Source organism: Meriones unguiculatus, chromosome 9, assembly GCF_030254825.1.
Source record: "Meriones unguiculatus strain TT.TT164.6M chromosome 9, Bangor_MerUng_6.1, whole genome shotgun sequence".
NCBI lineage: Eukaryota > Metazoa > Chordata > Mammalia > Rodentia > Muridae > Meriones > Meriones unguiculatus.
In genome coordinates, this window is record NC_083357.1 from 84,611,305 (window position 1) to 84,626,163 (window position 14,859).

The 14,859-nt window shown below is 38.2% G+C and overlaps 1 protein-coding gene across 1 annotated transcript; it reads right to left on the reverse strand.

Annotated features, from left to right (window-relative positions):
• Positions 1 to 226: 226 nt before the first annotated feature.
• Pcdh20 (protocadherin 20) lies at positions 227 to 5,575 on the reverse strand. The gene is made up of 2 exons (XM_021662847.2): positions 5,154 to 5,575; positions 227 to 4,092 (listed from the first exon to the last, which is right to left on the reverse strand). Exons 1-2 carry the CDS (start codon positions 5,283 to 5,285, stop codon positions 1,366 to 1,368), a joined length of 2,859 nt encoding a protein of 952 aa, XP_021518522.1. The 5' UTR covers positions 5,286 to 5,575; the 3' UTR covers positions 227 to 1,365.
• Between the last annotated feature and the right edge of the window lie 9,284 nt (positions 5,576 to 14,859).

The window sequence follows — 14,859 nt, forward strand, 5'->3', positions numbered from 1 at the left end:
CATGTTCAAATATAAAATGGTAAAAATAATCACAAAATTATGAAAATATATACTTTTAATTTGCAGACATATAAACAGTTTTGGTATGGTACAGACACATGATGATGATAAGTAAAGTGACCCATTTTGAAGGTAACAAATTTCTTCTTTACACAAATAGCTTTGCTGTAGTAATTACATAAAATAAAATTTCCATATCATGCAAAAATGAAAAGTTAGAAATCACTGATAAATCAGTTTTCTTTATTGCAAAAAAGCCAGTAAAAACTAAATAATCAAAGGAATCTGCAGATGGGCTTACAAATAAAATTTTGTCTGTATTTCAGAACTAATGAAAGGAGCCAGAACAGTAGCCAAAGTCATAATCATCTACAAAAAGCATAACTTTCACATAAAATGCCCAACCAAAACCACCAATAGTGTACACTAGCTTTCAGAGAATTTCAGTTTGAATGCAACTTTTATTTTTCTCATGTGGTGCATGAACAAAAGCATACTCAACCTAACATATAACCCAAGAGCAAATTGCTGCAGACAAGTTGAGAATGCACTAAGCCATCAGAAACGCCAAGCAGGCAAGGAGATTGAGACACTGTTGTGCATCTTGCTTTTATACTGAGTGCAATGTCTACTTATTTTTCATGTAAGGAAGATTCAACAGATGATGCCCACCTCCTGTAATTCTAGTAAGTGTAGTAGTCAAGCAAACAGGCAGAGTTGCAAAAAGTATTGCACTCCTCAGCAGGTTTGATTTGATGCTTGCCCCAAATGAATTACACTTCTTTCTGAATGCCTTCTCTTTCAAACTATAATTGATGTACCTATGAGGTAATACATTTTCTGTTAACAAGCGGATATTTTTTCTTTCTTCTCATATATTTAAGTAAGGAAATTCAATTTACTTCAATTTTACATGTAATGTTAAAAACAATATATTTAAAATATACTCTTTCAATAATTTCATGTACAACAACTATCATGTACAATACCACAGTTCCCTGCAAGGGGAAGCCGGTGCCCTCTTGTGGTGAAAAGACATTTTAGGACAACAAAAATGTACTTTTCTTACCTTAGTCTTGAGTTTTGTCAGTCATCTGCTGGGTCTATGAGAGCTGCCAATTATGTCCAGCGTTTTATGTATATATATATAAATAACAATAATATAGCTGTTAGTACTAATTTTCTTTTAAAAATTCTGTACACATTTTATAACCTCTGAATTTGAATTAAAAACCTGTAAACAGCTATTTATAATATATTACAAGTTATAAATTAGTGGTCCTTCAGTGGAACTCTATCAGCACACTTCTGTTTGTGTGACAAAGACTATTCGTGGCAGTTAAAATGTCATTCCACAGTGAAACATCAAATATTAGAAATATCCACTGGTTTTCTCTCTCTCATACACAAGTCAATTTTTCCTTTCAGTGGAATTTGTACTTCCAAATTCTCATCTTCCCTGTGATGTTTTTTGCCTTTCCGTAAGCAGATGTATATTCCCATTCCTGTGACTAGTGTAATGGAACCCAAGCTTATGACAGACAGAGCTACCAATGTGGGCATGCAGGACAGAGATTCTACCTTCCTATGAGTTGGCTCTATTGAGATTTGTGGTTCTTTCTCTTCTATATTAATTTCTGGTTCTTTTCTTAAAAGGCTCTCAATGTAGCTCTCATTACTGACAGTGTCATTGACAAATAAGTTCACCATGACAGTGGAATGGAGAGGTTCGGGGTAGCCATGATCACTCACTTTCACAAGTAAACGATGCAAGCCATAATCTGTCTGCAGTAAGGCTTCTTCCAGAGTTATGTTGCCAGTTTTAGGGTCAATCCTGAAGGACTCGGGCCTAGGACCTCTTCTCCCTATGATACTGTAAGCTATGACAGCATTCATGCCTGTGTCTTTGTCAACTGCGTAGACCTCTGTTACTGGTGAGCCAGGGAGAGTGGAAGGTAGGACCAACAAATAAGACATATTAGACTGAGGAAATAAAACAAGAGGAGGGTTATCATTGATGTCTAGAAGGAGAATTGTGATTTTTGTGGTAGAGGAAAGGGCAGGCTCGCCTCCATCAACAGCTTCCACCCACAAAGTGTAAGAGCTTTGCTGTTCTCTGTCTAAAGAGACTTTAGCTCTCAACATGCCCTTGCCTGTATCTATGACAAAAATGTCACTCTGGTTCATTACTGAGAGGGCTACCCATCCATTTCTCCCGGCATCGGCATCTGTTACACTAATGACTCCGATTTCACCATATCCTGGAAAGTTTTCTGGCACAAAAAAGCTGAAGTCCTTGTTGATGAACCTAGGACTGTTGTCATTTTTATCCAACACAGTGAGGGCCACTGTAGCCACGGATTCTCTGGGTGGCTTCCCACGGTCTACAGCTCGGACGGTGTACCTATACTTTTCTTTCTCTTCTCTGTCCAGCTGAGTCAAAACTGTCAGAATTCCCGTGACACTGTCCAAGGAAAAGTATGATGGAGCATCTGGTCCCAAGAAGTAGGACACTTGGCCCCTCTCTCCACTGTCAGCATCTGTAGCATAGAGCTTTGTCAGAAAGGCATTGGGTGCATTGTTTTCTTCAATAGTCAGTTCTATCAAGGGTTGAAGGAAAACAGGAGCATTGTCATTGTCATCTAAAAGTTGCACTTTAATGATTCTCTTGACATGAAACCCCTCTGAGTTCCAGGCCACGACAGCTATTTCATAGAACTGCTGCAGCTCATAGTCCAGAGGTTTTGTGGTCTCCAACAAATACTCATTGTTATAAGGCTTGTAGGGTGCTAGCCTGAATGGCCCTTCACCATCCAAGTAGCAGTTAATCTTGGATTTGCCTTCTGGATCTCTTATGGTGAAAAATGCGATTGGAGTGTTAACAGGCTCCAGTTCTTTCAGATATACAACACCATCCATCTCATTTGCTATATAACGTGGGACGATTTCTGGGGGTCTGAAAACAACTTTGATAATGGACACAAGAGCAGTGATCACTGCAGGAATACAGCCTGGTCCGTTAGCAAGGATGGTGAGCTTATGTGTCTGCAGAACACTCCCACCAATGTTACTGGCAAGTTTAATGACTCCGGTAGTTTCATCCAAGTGGAATAAATCCTTAGATTCTTGTGGAACTTTCTGGCTGTAACTGTAGGTGATCTGTGCATTTGTCCCCAGGTCTCTATCCACAGCCTGAACGGCTGCAATCGGGGTGCCCGCTGTAGCATTTCCATAAACAGTGACATTAATTTGTGAGTCCATAAAGAGAGGACAGTTGTCATTGATGTCACTTATGCCAATGGTGAGGGTGGCGCTGCCCAGCAGTGGTGGAGACCCACCATCCTCTGCTATGATGATGCTCACATACTGGTCCTGGGTTTCTCTGTCCAAAGCACCCATGACAATCAAGTAGGGTGTGCGCTCCCCGTTCTCATTCTCCTCCACATCCAGGGTAAACATGCCATGGTAGTCCAGTAAGCGATAGGTTTGCACCCCGTTAATGCCTACATCTGGGTCCACAGCAGGATGCTCTATAGCCAATCGGGTGTTCACAGGTGAATTTTCCGGGACCCAGACAGAGATTTCAGAAATCGGGAACTGCGGAGCATTGTCATTGATATCCCTGATGGCAATTTTCACCTTCACAAACCTAAAGTATTCCTGAGGCAGGACCAGCACATCCAGAAGCAAAAGACAAGAGTCAGAGGAAGAAGAGGAGGCAATGGAAGTGCTGCCGCCCCAGGCAGCCCCTCCACCCCCATCGAGGCACAATGCTTCTCTGTCAATCTCCCGTGCAGAAGTGTGCAGCTCTCCGGAACGGTTGTCCAGGGTCACATACTGGCCACTCAGTCCACTGGAGGCCAAACTGAACGAGAGAGGGGGGCTCCCCTCAGCCGTAGTGTGCTCTGGATGCAGCAACTGCGAGCTCTGCCTCCCAGAGGCCCGGGGCAGCAGCCTTAGGTCCTCCGCCAGACTGCCTATGAGCACCCCCGCGGGCAGTCCCTCGTTTAGGCTGTACAGAAGCTCGGTAGCTCGACTGTAACTCGCGAGGCAGTTGAAGGGTCCCACGAAGAGGAAAAGCAGAAGAACATGCTGGAGTGAAGGGAGGGGGAAAACGGTGAGTACACACTCCAGGAAGCAGAGATGGGATCTAGGAAGTAGCGACCCCCGCCCGGAACAAAGCTCACTCTCACCCTTATTTCTACAAACAAAACCCCTAATCTGAATGAAGCGTAAGTTCCACAGAGTAAGGTCTGCGGAACAAAGCTGTCTCGGAAACTTACTCCTGTCTATTCATATTCTATTCTCCCCACTCCCCACTCCTTACTCCTCACCCTCCCCTCCCCACTCCCCACCTTCTGATCACTAGCCTTCTCTATTTAACATTTAGAGTCCCTGGAAACACATAACAGAGTTAGACTGAGACTCAAAGGGCTGCGCAACGCGGCAGGAAACCTCCTTACGTTATGGGGAAGAAAGAAAGGGGATGGTGGCAGAAAGCCCCGAGCAGCGCACGATTTACATCTCACTGAAATGATTCTGCCATGAAGGTCCCAGAACATCTGATGTGCTACACCGGTTTTCTATGAGGCCAATATAAACAACAGCACCAACAGTCACAGCAATAACCATAATCTGGAAAACTGAGCCATCTTCCCTACCTGCTACCCATTCCCTCTTAAATTGGGGAGAAAAATTATTTTTCATTTTATTCGTCCATCAAATCAAATCAAATCAAATAATCTGCGTCTCTACCTCTCAGCATATGCTCTACCTCCTTCCAGTCGACAAGCTAGCAAAGTAAATGCGGAACACCAGTATGCAAAAGCATTTGTCAGTTGCAGGAGACAGACAGTTTCAAGCTGGCATTGGCCATAGGAATCAATCTTTATGGCCCCAAATATGAAGCGGATTGAGCGCACCCTTGGCCCTTCACCTCATGCAACATTTCTGATTCAGAAACTTCCTCTCTCGACCCGAGGGAACAAACTATTTGATAAAATATCACAGGCGCTGTATCCCAAACTCCTTTCCCTCCCCCTATCCTCTCTTGAAGTTTGCATTATGGGAAAACGTTTGAAAACATCATCAAGGAGTAGAACAGCTAGCCAGCAGCGCAACTTCTGGAGGACCCAAGGTTCCCGCATCCTTACCGGCAGATTCCTGTGGCTTGTGCTGCTCCTGGGACGGTGTAGATGCCCCATATCCAGGCACGGGTGCCAGGTCGCCGGGCGCAAGCTCACTGCCTGGACCAGCGAGCTGCGCGCTTTCCCTTGGCCGCGCATTCCCTAGGAGGCTGCAGTAAGAGCGCTCCAGAAGGGAGGGTGGCAGAGGACACTCCCTCTCCGTTCATGCAAATCACTAGGGAACTTCAGCCAATAGTCACTGGTCTGTCAATTAAGAACAGAAACTCGGATGGACAGAAAAGCCTAGGGCCAGAACGGGACATTTACAATGTCCATTCCTGGACGTGGTATGTCCATAGCCCACCACCGGAGCCTGAGTGAGGACTAGCTTTTCAAGCCTGCCAGGAGATGCCAGCAAGCCAGGCACCAGAGCGCGTGACAACCAGCCCTTCTGCCTCCTGCACCAGTTAAAAACTAAGTCTACAGGTTGTTAGCAAGAAAGGGAGACTTAAAATAAATAAACAACTACGCACTGATATCTGAATGCACAGCCTTATTCCCCACAAACCCCTGCTTTGCCAACCAGTTTCCTCCAGGCATGTGGATCCAGCACTTCTTTGCACAGAGCAAGAAAAAAACACTTTTCCCAAACAAGAGCAGTCTCAACTTCTTTATGCCAAGATGAGAGCCAGCAAAGCAAGGGATGAAATCCATCAAGGTTCCTTGTGTTTTCATTTTAAACTTCTCTGTTGGTGATGGCAAGCCTGATAGTCTCCCGGGCTCAAGAGTCTCTGAATGCTTGCTTGAAGGCTTGATTTTAAAGGTAGTGGCAGTTTCTGGCTGAAAGACTACATGAAAGTGTGGGTGAGTGTGTGTGTGTGTGTGTGTGTGTGTGTGTGTGTGTGTGTGTGTATTGCAGCAATACCAACTATCATTCTGGAAAAGGAAAATTTAAAGGAGAGAGGGCAGTTACTGAAGCTTAAATAAAATAGTGGTTACTCTTCAAAGGATTGTTTTCTTTACTCACTCTGCTCTCCTAAATTTCTATTGGGGAAGTACCCGTTTAGAAACAGGTTCTGGAGCAGGGTCCAAAACGCTTTGCTGTCTTTTGTGACTTTGTTATTACCTGTGATCTGTCATGAAATCAATGGGAGAGTCCAGTGCATTCAGTCTGTGAAACTGCTGGTTCTACAGGGTGCCATATAAATAGCAGCCAAGTCCATTCAGACCCTCTTCAAGTCTATATTCTCTTCAATAGGCTTCCACTAAACATAAAGTCTCTTCTGCTGAGTGACCAGGGACTGAGCCTAGACCAGAAAAATCTCTTGTTCTGACATCAGAAATAGCAATTCTCTGTTCTTTGCAAAGAAAAGCTAGTTTATTTATTTTTCTACCTTGTACTAATTAAAATAGAAATTGTTTGGCGAAGCTAATTGTTCAGCTTATGCCATATTTTCTCCTTAGTTCCACTAATCCTAGAATCCAGAGTCCCAAACATTGACAGAGTACTACATCAGAACACCTGGTAGGTAACAGCTTGTTATTATGCAAACAGAACACTCTATGCTAGAAATCTGACCTATAATATGAACAGAGCTCTTTACAGTACAATGGGTGTGTAGATGAAGCAACAAGCCTGCTTCATCTGGGCATGGTCTTCTAGGTAAAAGGCCAATGTGGAGCTGGTTTACAAACCACATCTAGGGGGTGCATTTTTGGCTCTTCTTCTTTACCCCTCCATCTACTAGTTCTGCCCAACAGCTGAACTTCAGTAAATATTTACTTTAGAGTCTGTAGTTAAGACATTACCAGATTCTAAAACTCAGTACTACATTCCATCCAAATTGTGTTTATGTCTTAATGCAGTACCCTTAGCTTCTAAAAGTCAGAATCATTTTCCTAGAGTTAGACCACTTTCCGTGGTCATAAAACCCACAATACGTAATAATTTAATTTCTATATAGATAGAAAATGCATTGAACTGTGTGTGCTCACAAACCTCATAACCTCAACTTTTTAAGGTCTCTGACAGTCTCTGGCTGTCTCTCTGTTTCTCTTTCTGTGTGGGTGTGTGCTTGTTTCTTAGATTTTCTTTTGTTTACAATGTTGCATTGGAACTGCTTTTTATAAAGACAAACTAACTGGAGAACATCTTCTCTTCATGATGATTTTCAGAACTGCCTTTTCTTCTCTCCGGTGTGTTTCCCTTCTTTAATTACAAATCTACAGATCTACATTTTAGAGGTACCATCCCCTCATGGCAGACTCTTGCTCCTTTGAGCATATTATCCAGCCGTCTCTGTAAAACACTACATTACTACTGTTTCACATCTTTGTTAAACTGAAGAGAAATTAAATCTCTCTATTAGACTATAATTTGTCTATAGTGTTTTGAAAAAAAAATGGATATAAGAACTATAGCAAAAGCTATTCAAGTGAGGTGAAAGACAGGAATTGGACAGGTTCTGAAAGTACTGTTTGGAGGGGCAATATGAAACATTTTTGCTTTAAGTTACTATGCAGGTTGGATTCCTGAATGGTTGTCACAAAAAGTTGGAAGCTTGGTACAACACTAGGTCACATCTTACACAGCACATGCACACCGTTAAATAAACTACTTGTTATTATCTTGCTTCTGGGAGGATTTAAGCAGAAGTTTCATGCAGCATGTTGTTTTTAATTTGGCTTGAAAAACAGAGACAAAACCAAATGAAATTCTTTGGTTATATGCACAATTTTTCCTGAGCTTTGGAAAAGCATCCCCAGATCCTCGTTTCTTCTGGAGATAGCCTTGTGACCCACCATCTGGTGCCACAGATTTCTTTTTAAAGATCATTTAGAAAGCTTTCACGCTGATAGTCCCTTGAAAATAATACTCATGGGCTTCTCAGATGTCACAAAAGCTCTGGGCCTGCTTCCCAGGTGTTTTGTAAAAATGATCTAGAAGAATAGTTAGATTATGTGCCTTCCAAGACTTTTTTTGTTTTTTTTTTTTTTTTTTTTCATTTTGAACAGAGATGGGGATTTGGATTCTTCTCTCCGGTTTGTTGCTTATTTCCTGTGTGAATTTAGCCAAGTCATCATACCTTTGCTTCCATAACATCCCCACATAGCACAAGCACATATATGCGTGAACTATCTTCCCTGATTTTTGCCATTAAAAGATGCAGCATGATAATACAAAGATTAGTTTGATTCTTGTTCACTGTTATATAACTAAATGGCAGTCATGCTTTTAGCTTCTGCAAGCCATCTAGCCCTAATGTTTTTCCTTACTATAATGCAGTAAGCATATAAGGAGTTCAGTTTCAAACATTGTACTCTCATAAACATACTCTAAAATATTTGAATTTTAAAATACTATATAGGTTATTGCATATGTCTGTAATTAATTTTCATTGTACCATTTAAAGTGTTTTAATAATAGCATGGCATTCACAAAGTCCCACTTAACTAACATTAATATTAATACATTTAATGTATTTGAAGCACAACCCAATCTATGTTCAATCTAGTTCAACATTGAAAAAATGTGAATTATTACCTCATTTTATGTCAGTTTGCTTATCGTGTTAATAGTTTATGAATCCTGTACTATGATGATTTAAAATATAGCATATGCATGAATATGTATCATATTAATAAATATGTATATACATTAATGTATATGTATATATGTATACATATATGTAAAATATCATATTAATATATGAGTGTTTATGGTATTATACCTATGATACAAAAATACAAAATCTTTGATTGATTAATCAATGTTAATGATGGTTGTATTTAAGAGAACAAACAATATTGGAAAAGTGCTGAAATGATCATTTACTAGTATTTATGTTCTAAATATGCAGTCAAGTGATTTATTTGCTATTTTCTTAATTTTCTTTGCAGTTTTATAATATAAGTATTATTAAACCAATTTTATAAAATTATGTGTTATCCAGTGTGGTTATTGAATTTTGATCTGTGACCTAGAATATACATGATATTTTTCTTCTAGTTTACCATTCTTTCATGAATAGATTAATTGGCTAATCAAAGACTAATCATTCAATCAATTATTTAATAAAACAATTTACCCACCTATCATCTAAATATGCTTAATTAAAGCAGCAAGCTGATAACCACAGAAACATTGTTAGAGACACAAATTTGCGATGTTTCTAATTTTTGAAAGCTTCTTTAACCCATTACGGCTGCCCATACACATAAACCCATTTTCCTTAGGTTTGAATAGCTTAGCTTTCTCAATTTGCAGACTTGAAATACATTGAATGTGTAATTGCATACATATATATTTGAAAACATAATTGTCTTTTAATATGTGTGTGTGTGATCTGTATGTAGAAGGGACACGTGTCGTAATCAAATATGGAGGCTAGAGTGCAGTTTTGTGGAGTCAAGTATCTTTCTCCATCATCACAGTCATTATGGGGATTGAAACTAAGGTGCTTGTATGATTAGGCAATTGCTGTTTTAGGCTAAGACCACAGGATCACAGAACTCATTTTCTTCATACTTATTGACTGAAAGGGAGAGAGACAAATTCATTGACTCAAAATAGTCTAATTTCTTAAAAAAAATGTACTAGATTTTGGTACCAAGATTTTTTGATAGTAAAAGATAACAAGTAAATAGCACTCTTATATGATCAAATCCTGATTTCAAGTATTTCAGTGAGCATTGATTCCTTTTTTCAGATTATTTACTAATTTTCAGTATGCAGTTTTTAAAAGAAGCTATTTATTTTAGTAAAGTACAAGTATAGTAGGAAAACTAAAATATGCTCTTTGTTTTTCTCTATGTAATTTAGAAATTAAATTATGAGGTTAATATAGAATCAGCATGCTAGTTGTTAAAAAGCTAGACTTTTAGCATGAGTAAATGGCATTTGCATATCTTATATCAAGTCCATGAAGATAAGCTAAGTTATCGCAATAACAATTTCTATTCTAAAGCATGTACTGTGCAATTTTTAAGTGGCACTTTTGTGAATATTATTTTTAGTTAATCAGTGAGTTTTATATTCAGAAAACTTTGTGGAAATAGATTTCATATACCTTTAGCTATACCCCAAAGAAGAAGGAAGGTACGAAGGTCAAATGACTCTTGTTTTTAGAACTTAATATCACTTACTAAAGATGAGTATATCTGGGTGAAGTCACTAGAAAAGCCCAGGTTTAATTATAGCTAACATTTTCAACTTTTTCTTCTTACACTCTAAATAAATTTTAAAAGCCATTTTCGACTCATTTGAATTTCACATTCTTCTTTCTCACTTCTGGCAGAGGTGATAATGAGCAGAAAAAAACATCAGAAGAAAGGTGTTCAGATTGAGGAAGAGAAGAAATGAAGGGCATGAAAAATCCGTAAAGTGGATCAGCCGCTGCTGACTGATGAACAGTTTACTGAATTCAATTTATTGGTGAAGTATGTGCCTTGCTCTTTAGAGTCAGTATGTTGAAGACTTGAAAGGAGAAATTCAGGCTGTGCACAGAATAAAGCAATTGTAAACCCTATAAATTAGCATAGAAATTAGGTCACGACCATAACAAATATATTGGAAGACAGAAAAAAAGTTAAGTTAATTTTAGGGCATAGATCCTATTTTTTTTCTAACACCTATTTTTCATTCTCACAAGAGGAAATATTTCATGTAGGAAAGACTAATGAAAATTTATGTTAAGGTAACATTTCTATAGAGTTTTTCACCTAATGTTATAAAATATCTTTTTATTTCTATGTGTAAATCTAAGGTGTGTTTCTAAACACTGCAAAGCCTTTCTGACCTGGTGAGTGGTAATAAAAGTATGAAAGGAGTATCGTAAGTAAGTTCAGTGACAAGCTTTGCTCATGAAGTTGTTTATCAACATTTTCATGCTAGGGAGGGAGGGTTATCATTACAAAGCCACCTCTTTTTTTTTTTTTTTTTCTGTAGAGGTAAAGACTTTGGACTTTGGTTCCATTCACAACTAAAGCTGTAAGCATTGGTCACCTTAACTTTTAGCCAGATGAATGGCGGGCTCTACCTCTGATCATCACTAGGTCTTAAAACAGTGACCATTGGAGGCTCTAGGATTTTAGGAGCTTCCTTGAGTTCAAACAATAAGGCTATGTTGGGATTGAGCAAAGAATGCTTGAGGTAGTTTGCTTTAATGACCCTGAGTCTTTGTGTGTGTGTGTGTGTGTAGTAGTAGTAGTAGTATTTTTTCTGTGTTCACCAGCGCTATATATTGATTATTGCATTGAGACTGCTTAGAAACAATACTCAGAATCCTGTAGGAACAAAGCCATTTCAAAAATACTGAACTTCTAGAACTTTGTAGAAAAGAAAGTTTAAAAGTGTTTCTTGTGCTTTCTATTTGTCATTTTATCCTATTTTGTTTTCTTATTTTCTTCCGGTTTGTTTGCTTTCTTTGTTTGCTTCTGTGTGTATGAGTGAGAGAGAGAGAAAGAGAGAGAGGGAACGAGAAACTGAGAGAGGGTTTGGATTTAGATGAATGGAGTCAGGGAGGATCTCGGAGGAGTTGGGAAGTGGAAACTGACTAGAATATATTACATAAAACAATTATTTTCAGTTTAAAAAAGACATATTTTTAAAAAGAAAAAAAACAGAAAAGAAAATTTGAAAAGGAGATTGGAACCTTTAGATAGTTAACAGTATTTTACATTAAGTGAAGTGGATTAAATTCCTTGAATAAAATATTTACCATAGGGTAATGAAAGATCTGAAAGAAATTGGGAGAGAGAAAAAGCTATTAGTCTACAGGCTATACCTCACCTCTTTGTTTCAGAAAGTTTTAAAGATCATCTTGAAACTTTGTTTTGTTTCAAAAGGCTTATGATTGTCTTGTTATGACCACCTTGTTATGTTCTGCTTTTGTAACACCCCCATTTGAAAACCCTTCATTCTTGGGTTAAAAAAATAAAAAAGCTCTATCTTCCTCATGTTCAGTGCTGACCTCTTGAACCCCTCCTTAGGGGTAGGCAGCCTGTGTTCACAAGCATAAAAATAAATAAAAAGCTTGCTTTAATTAATTTGGCCAAGGTAACTTGGGTTAGGGTTAAGAAGGGAATTGTTAGGATTAACATTAACTTGAATTAGTTTTATATATGCCTTCCAATATGAAATAGAACATTCTTTAGTAATTTCCAGATGCTGAAGAAAGATAGTAACAGCAAGCAGTTTCCAGGTCTCTATTGTCTGTGGCTTTCCTTATGAGTCCTTGCACACACATACACAATGCACTTTGTCTGTTTTCTGTGACATTACACCTAGTTATATTTGTTAAACTCTTCATATTTGCTCTTTTTTGTCTTTGCTGGATTTTTCATCTTCCTGTTTTTACCTCTTAGTTCCAGTTCCATCCAAAGGACTCCTGTTTTCTCTTTCACTATATTCCTAGTTATCTGATGTCAAGCTTCTAAATCTACTCCCTCCATCTTCAAATTCTCTGCAACCTCAGCTTTCCTGTGATTATGTGATGTCATCCAGGTTTGAAAAGGCCTTTCATCTCAGATGACACTGAAAAGTAAGGTTCTTGTCTGTTCTAGGTCAGATTATCCACTTATGGCAATATGTCTAACACAAAACAAAATTACCCATACTCAGAACCAGTCATCTCTTGAAATAGTTGATCAGTACTATTCTAACATTCATTTATAAAAATAACTACTTGTGCCATCTGTTGGTGGAAGGCTGAAATGAGGTTCTTCGCTTTGCTCTCCTCATATTAATGCACGGAGGGCTAGCTATTCTAAGAACAAACATTACAGTGGTTAAAATCTGACGGAAAAGGAAATAAATAAATTCCCATTGCTGCCTAGGGAATGTCAGCTACCCACTCTGTAAGAGCCTCAGGGAATGGAACTAAAGAGAGTGATCAGAAAATAACAAAACTACCAGGTTGTGAGCATTTATTAGACTAGTATGTAGATCTGTGCACGTTCTGGGGGGGGGTGTAAATCCCCACAGTAGCCTTGTCAGTTAATATTTTCCATTTTTAAATATCATTTCAGAATTTAAAATCTCAAAAAAAATCTCAAGTTTGTAAAGCCATAATTTAAATCATACAGTACCTTTATCCTGACTTTATTATCTAGATTATACTTTGCTATAAGGTCAAAAAAGAAGAACAGCATGCTTTGGAGAAAAAGGATAGGTAATCTTGAACTTCCTCTAAGGAGTGTGTATCAAATTTTCCAGGAAAATCTTTTTTTAGCTGATTTTTCTATGCCATTAATGATTCCCTCTTACATATAAAATATTGTGCTTTAGATGATAAAACATGTGGCCAATGTAAATAAAGCACATTTAGAAGATTGGTACATATAATCAGTGTCTAATAAAATGTAAAATTCTATTTTATTTACAAAATAAAAAAATAATCCATGTATAGACTTCAGCATTCATGTGGCACACATTTTTTTTCCCTTTCTGAAGATGAAAATGGAAAGTGAAAGAGGAACCAGGGAGTCAAACTGTAAAGTGAATGAAATGTTTATTCACAGTAGACTGAACTTGTCTACCCAGTGGAATCCCTAACAGCTACTTGGCTCTCATTCCTCTTGCCCTTCTCAGTGCTTCCACAAGCAGTCCCTCTGAGATGAGGCTTTGGTATTGCTCTCTGGCAGTTTCTATGCCTGGGCACATAATTTCCTTAAAAGCAGAGGAACTTCTTCCAAGTATGAGAACGTTCTGGGGCCATTCTCTTTTACTGAAGCATCCTTTCATGATAGTGTAACAAAAGAGTCACCCAAAGTTTCCCCTTATTTTCAGTACAAAGGACAGTTTTTCACTGTAGACCGCAAGAACAAAGAAAAGCATCTTGGTTGTGAGATTAGACTTCAGGTAAGAAAACCATCTAGAGTCAAGTCCTCAAACTTCACGTTACTTGTGGGGATGCCTTGGATCTGACTTAGAATCTTGAAAATCTTCATATTTCTATTCCATAAAAGTAGCCAAAAATTTTCAGCATTTATTTTCCAGACTATAAACATCAAACTTACTTAAACTGTAATTCTCATAAAAATCTATGAGCTAGGTGTAGATACCAGTGTTATTTTTAATATGAGATATTAAAGAAGCTACGTAAATTGCAGTGGATGGCCCAGTCAGTCATGGGGGAGCAGAGACAGTGAACGGGGCTGACTGCCTTCAGCTCCTCCTCATTCATTACCCTGTATTTGTCCTGTTAACAGGATTATGAGTAAGAGCCAATTCTGTGAAGTATTGGTACCTATTTAAAGAAGAAAATTTACTTCAATTTCTTACCACAGTTTTTAACACAATGAAGTTCAGCAAATGGCACTCATAAGATCATTTCAATTATTACCCTTTCCTTCCTTATACATTTTTGTTTCTGTATAATTATTACTCTTTCTGCACCCTGCCAGCACGGTTTTCCACAGCTGAAATTTCTCTGCATTACCTGCTTTGATTTTCCAACATATGATTATTATTTCACAGTATATTTTATATGACTTACTTCAATTCAGTTCATTCTAGTGCTTTCTTTCATATCAGTTTTTAACTTCTATAAGTTTTTATTTAGCTTAAAACGTTTCAGAATATTTCGTTTAAGTTTTATAGTTTTTACTTATTTTACATACTTTTTCTATCCAATTCCTGATATAGATTAGCCAAGTAGCTATAAACATTTACCCGTTTCAATATTCTACCCAGATAGATTTTCACCCATGCTTCCTCTATTCCTATCTTTGT

Excerpts from the sequence above, each read along its gene's own strand:
- Pcdh20 (XM_021662847.2), bottom strand. The coding sequence starts at position 5,285 with ATGCGCGGCCAAGGGAAAGCGCGCAGCTCGCTGGTCCAGGCAGTGAGC. Across the intron at positions 4,093-5,153 it reads CAAGCCACAGGAATCTGCCG|CATGTTCTTCTGCTTTTCCT; the intron begins GTAAGGATGCGG and ends CCTTCACTCCAG.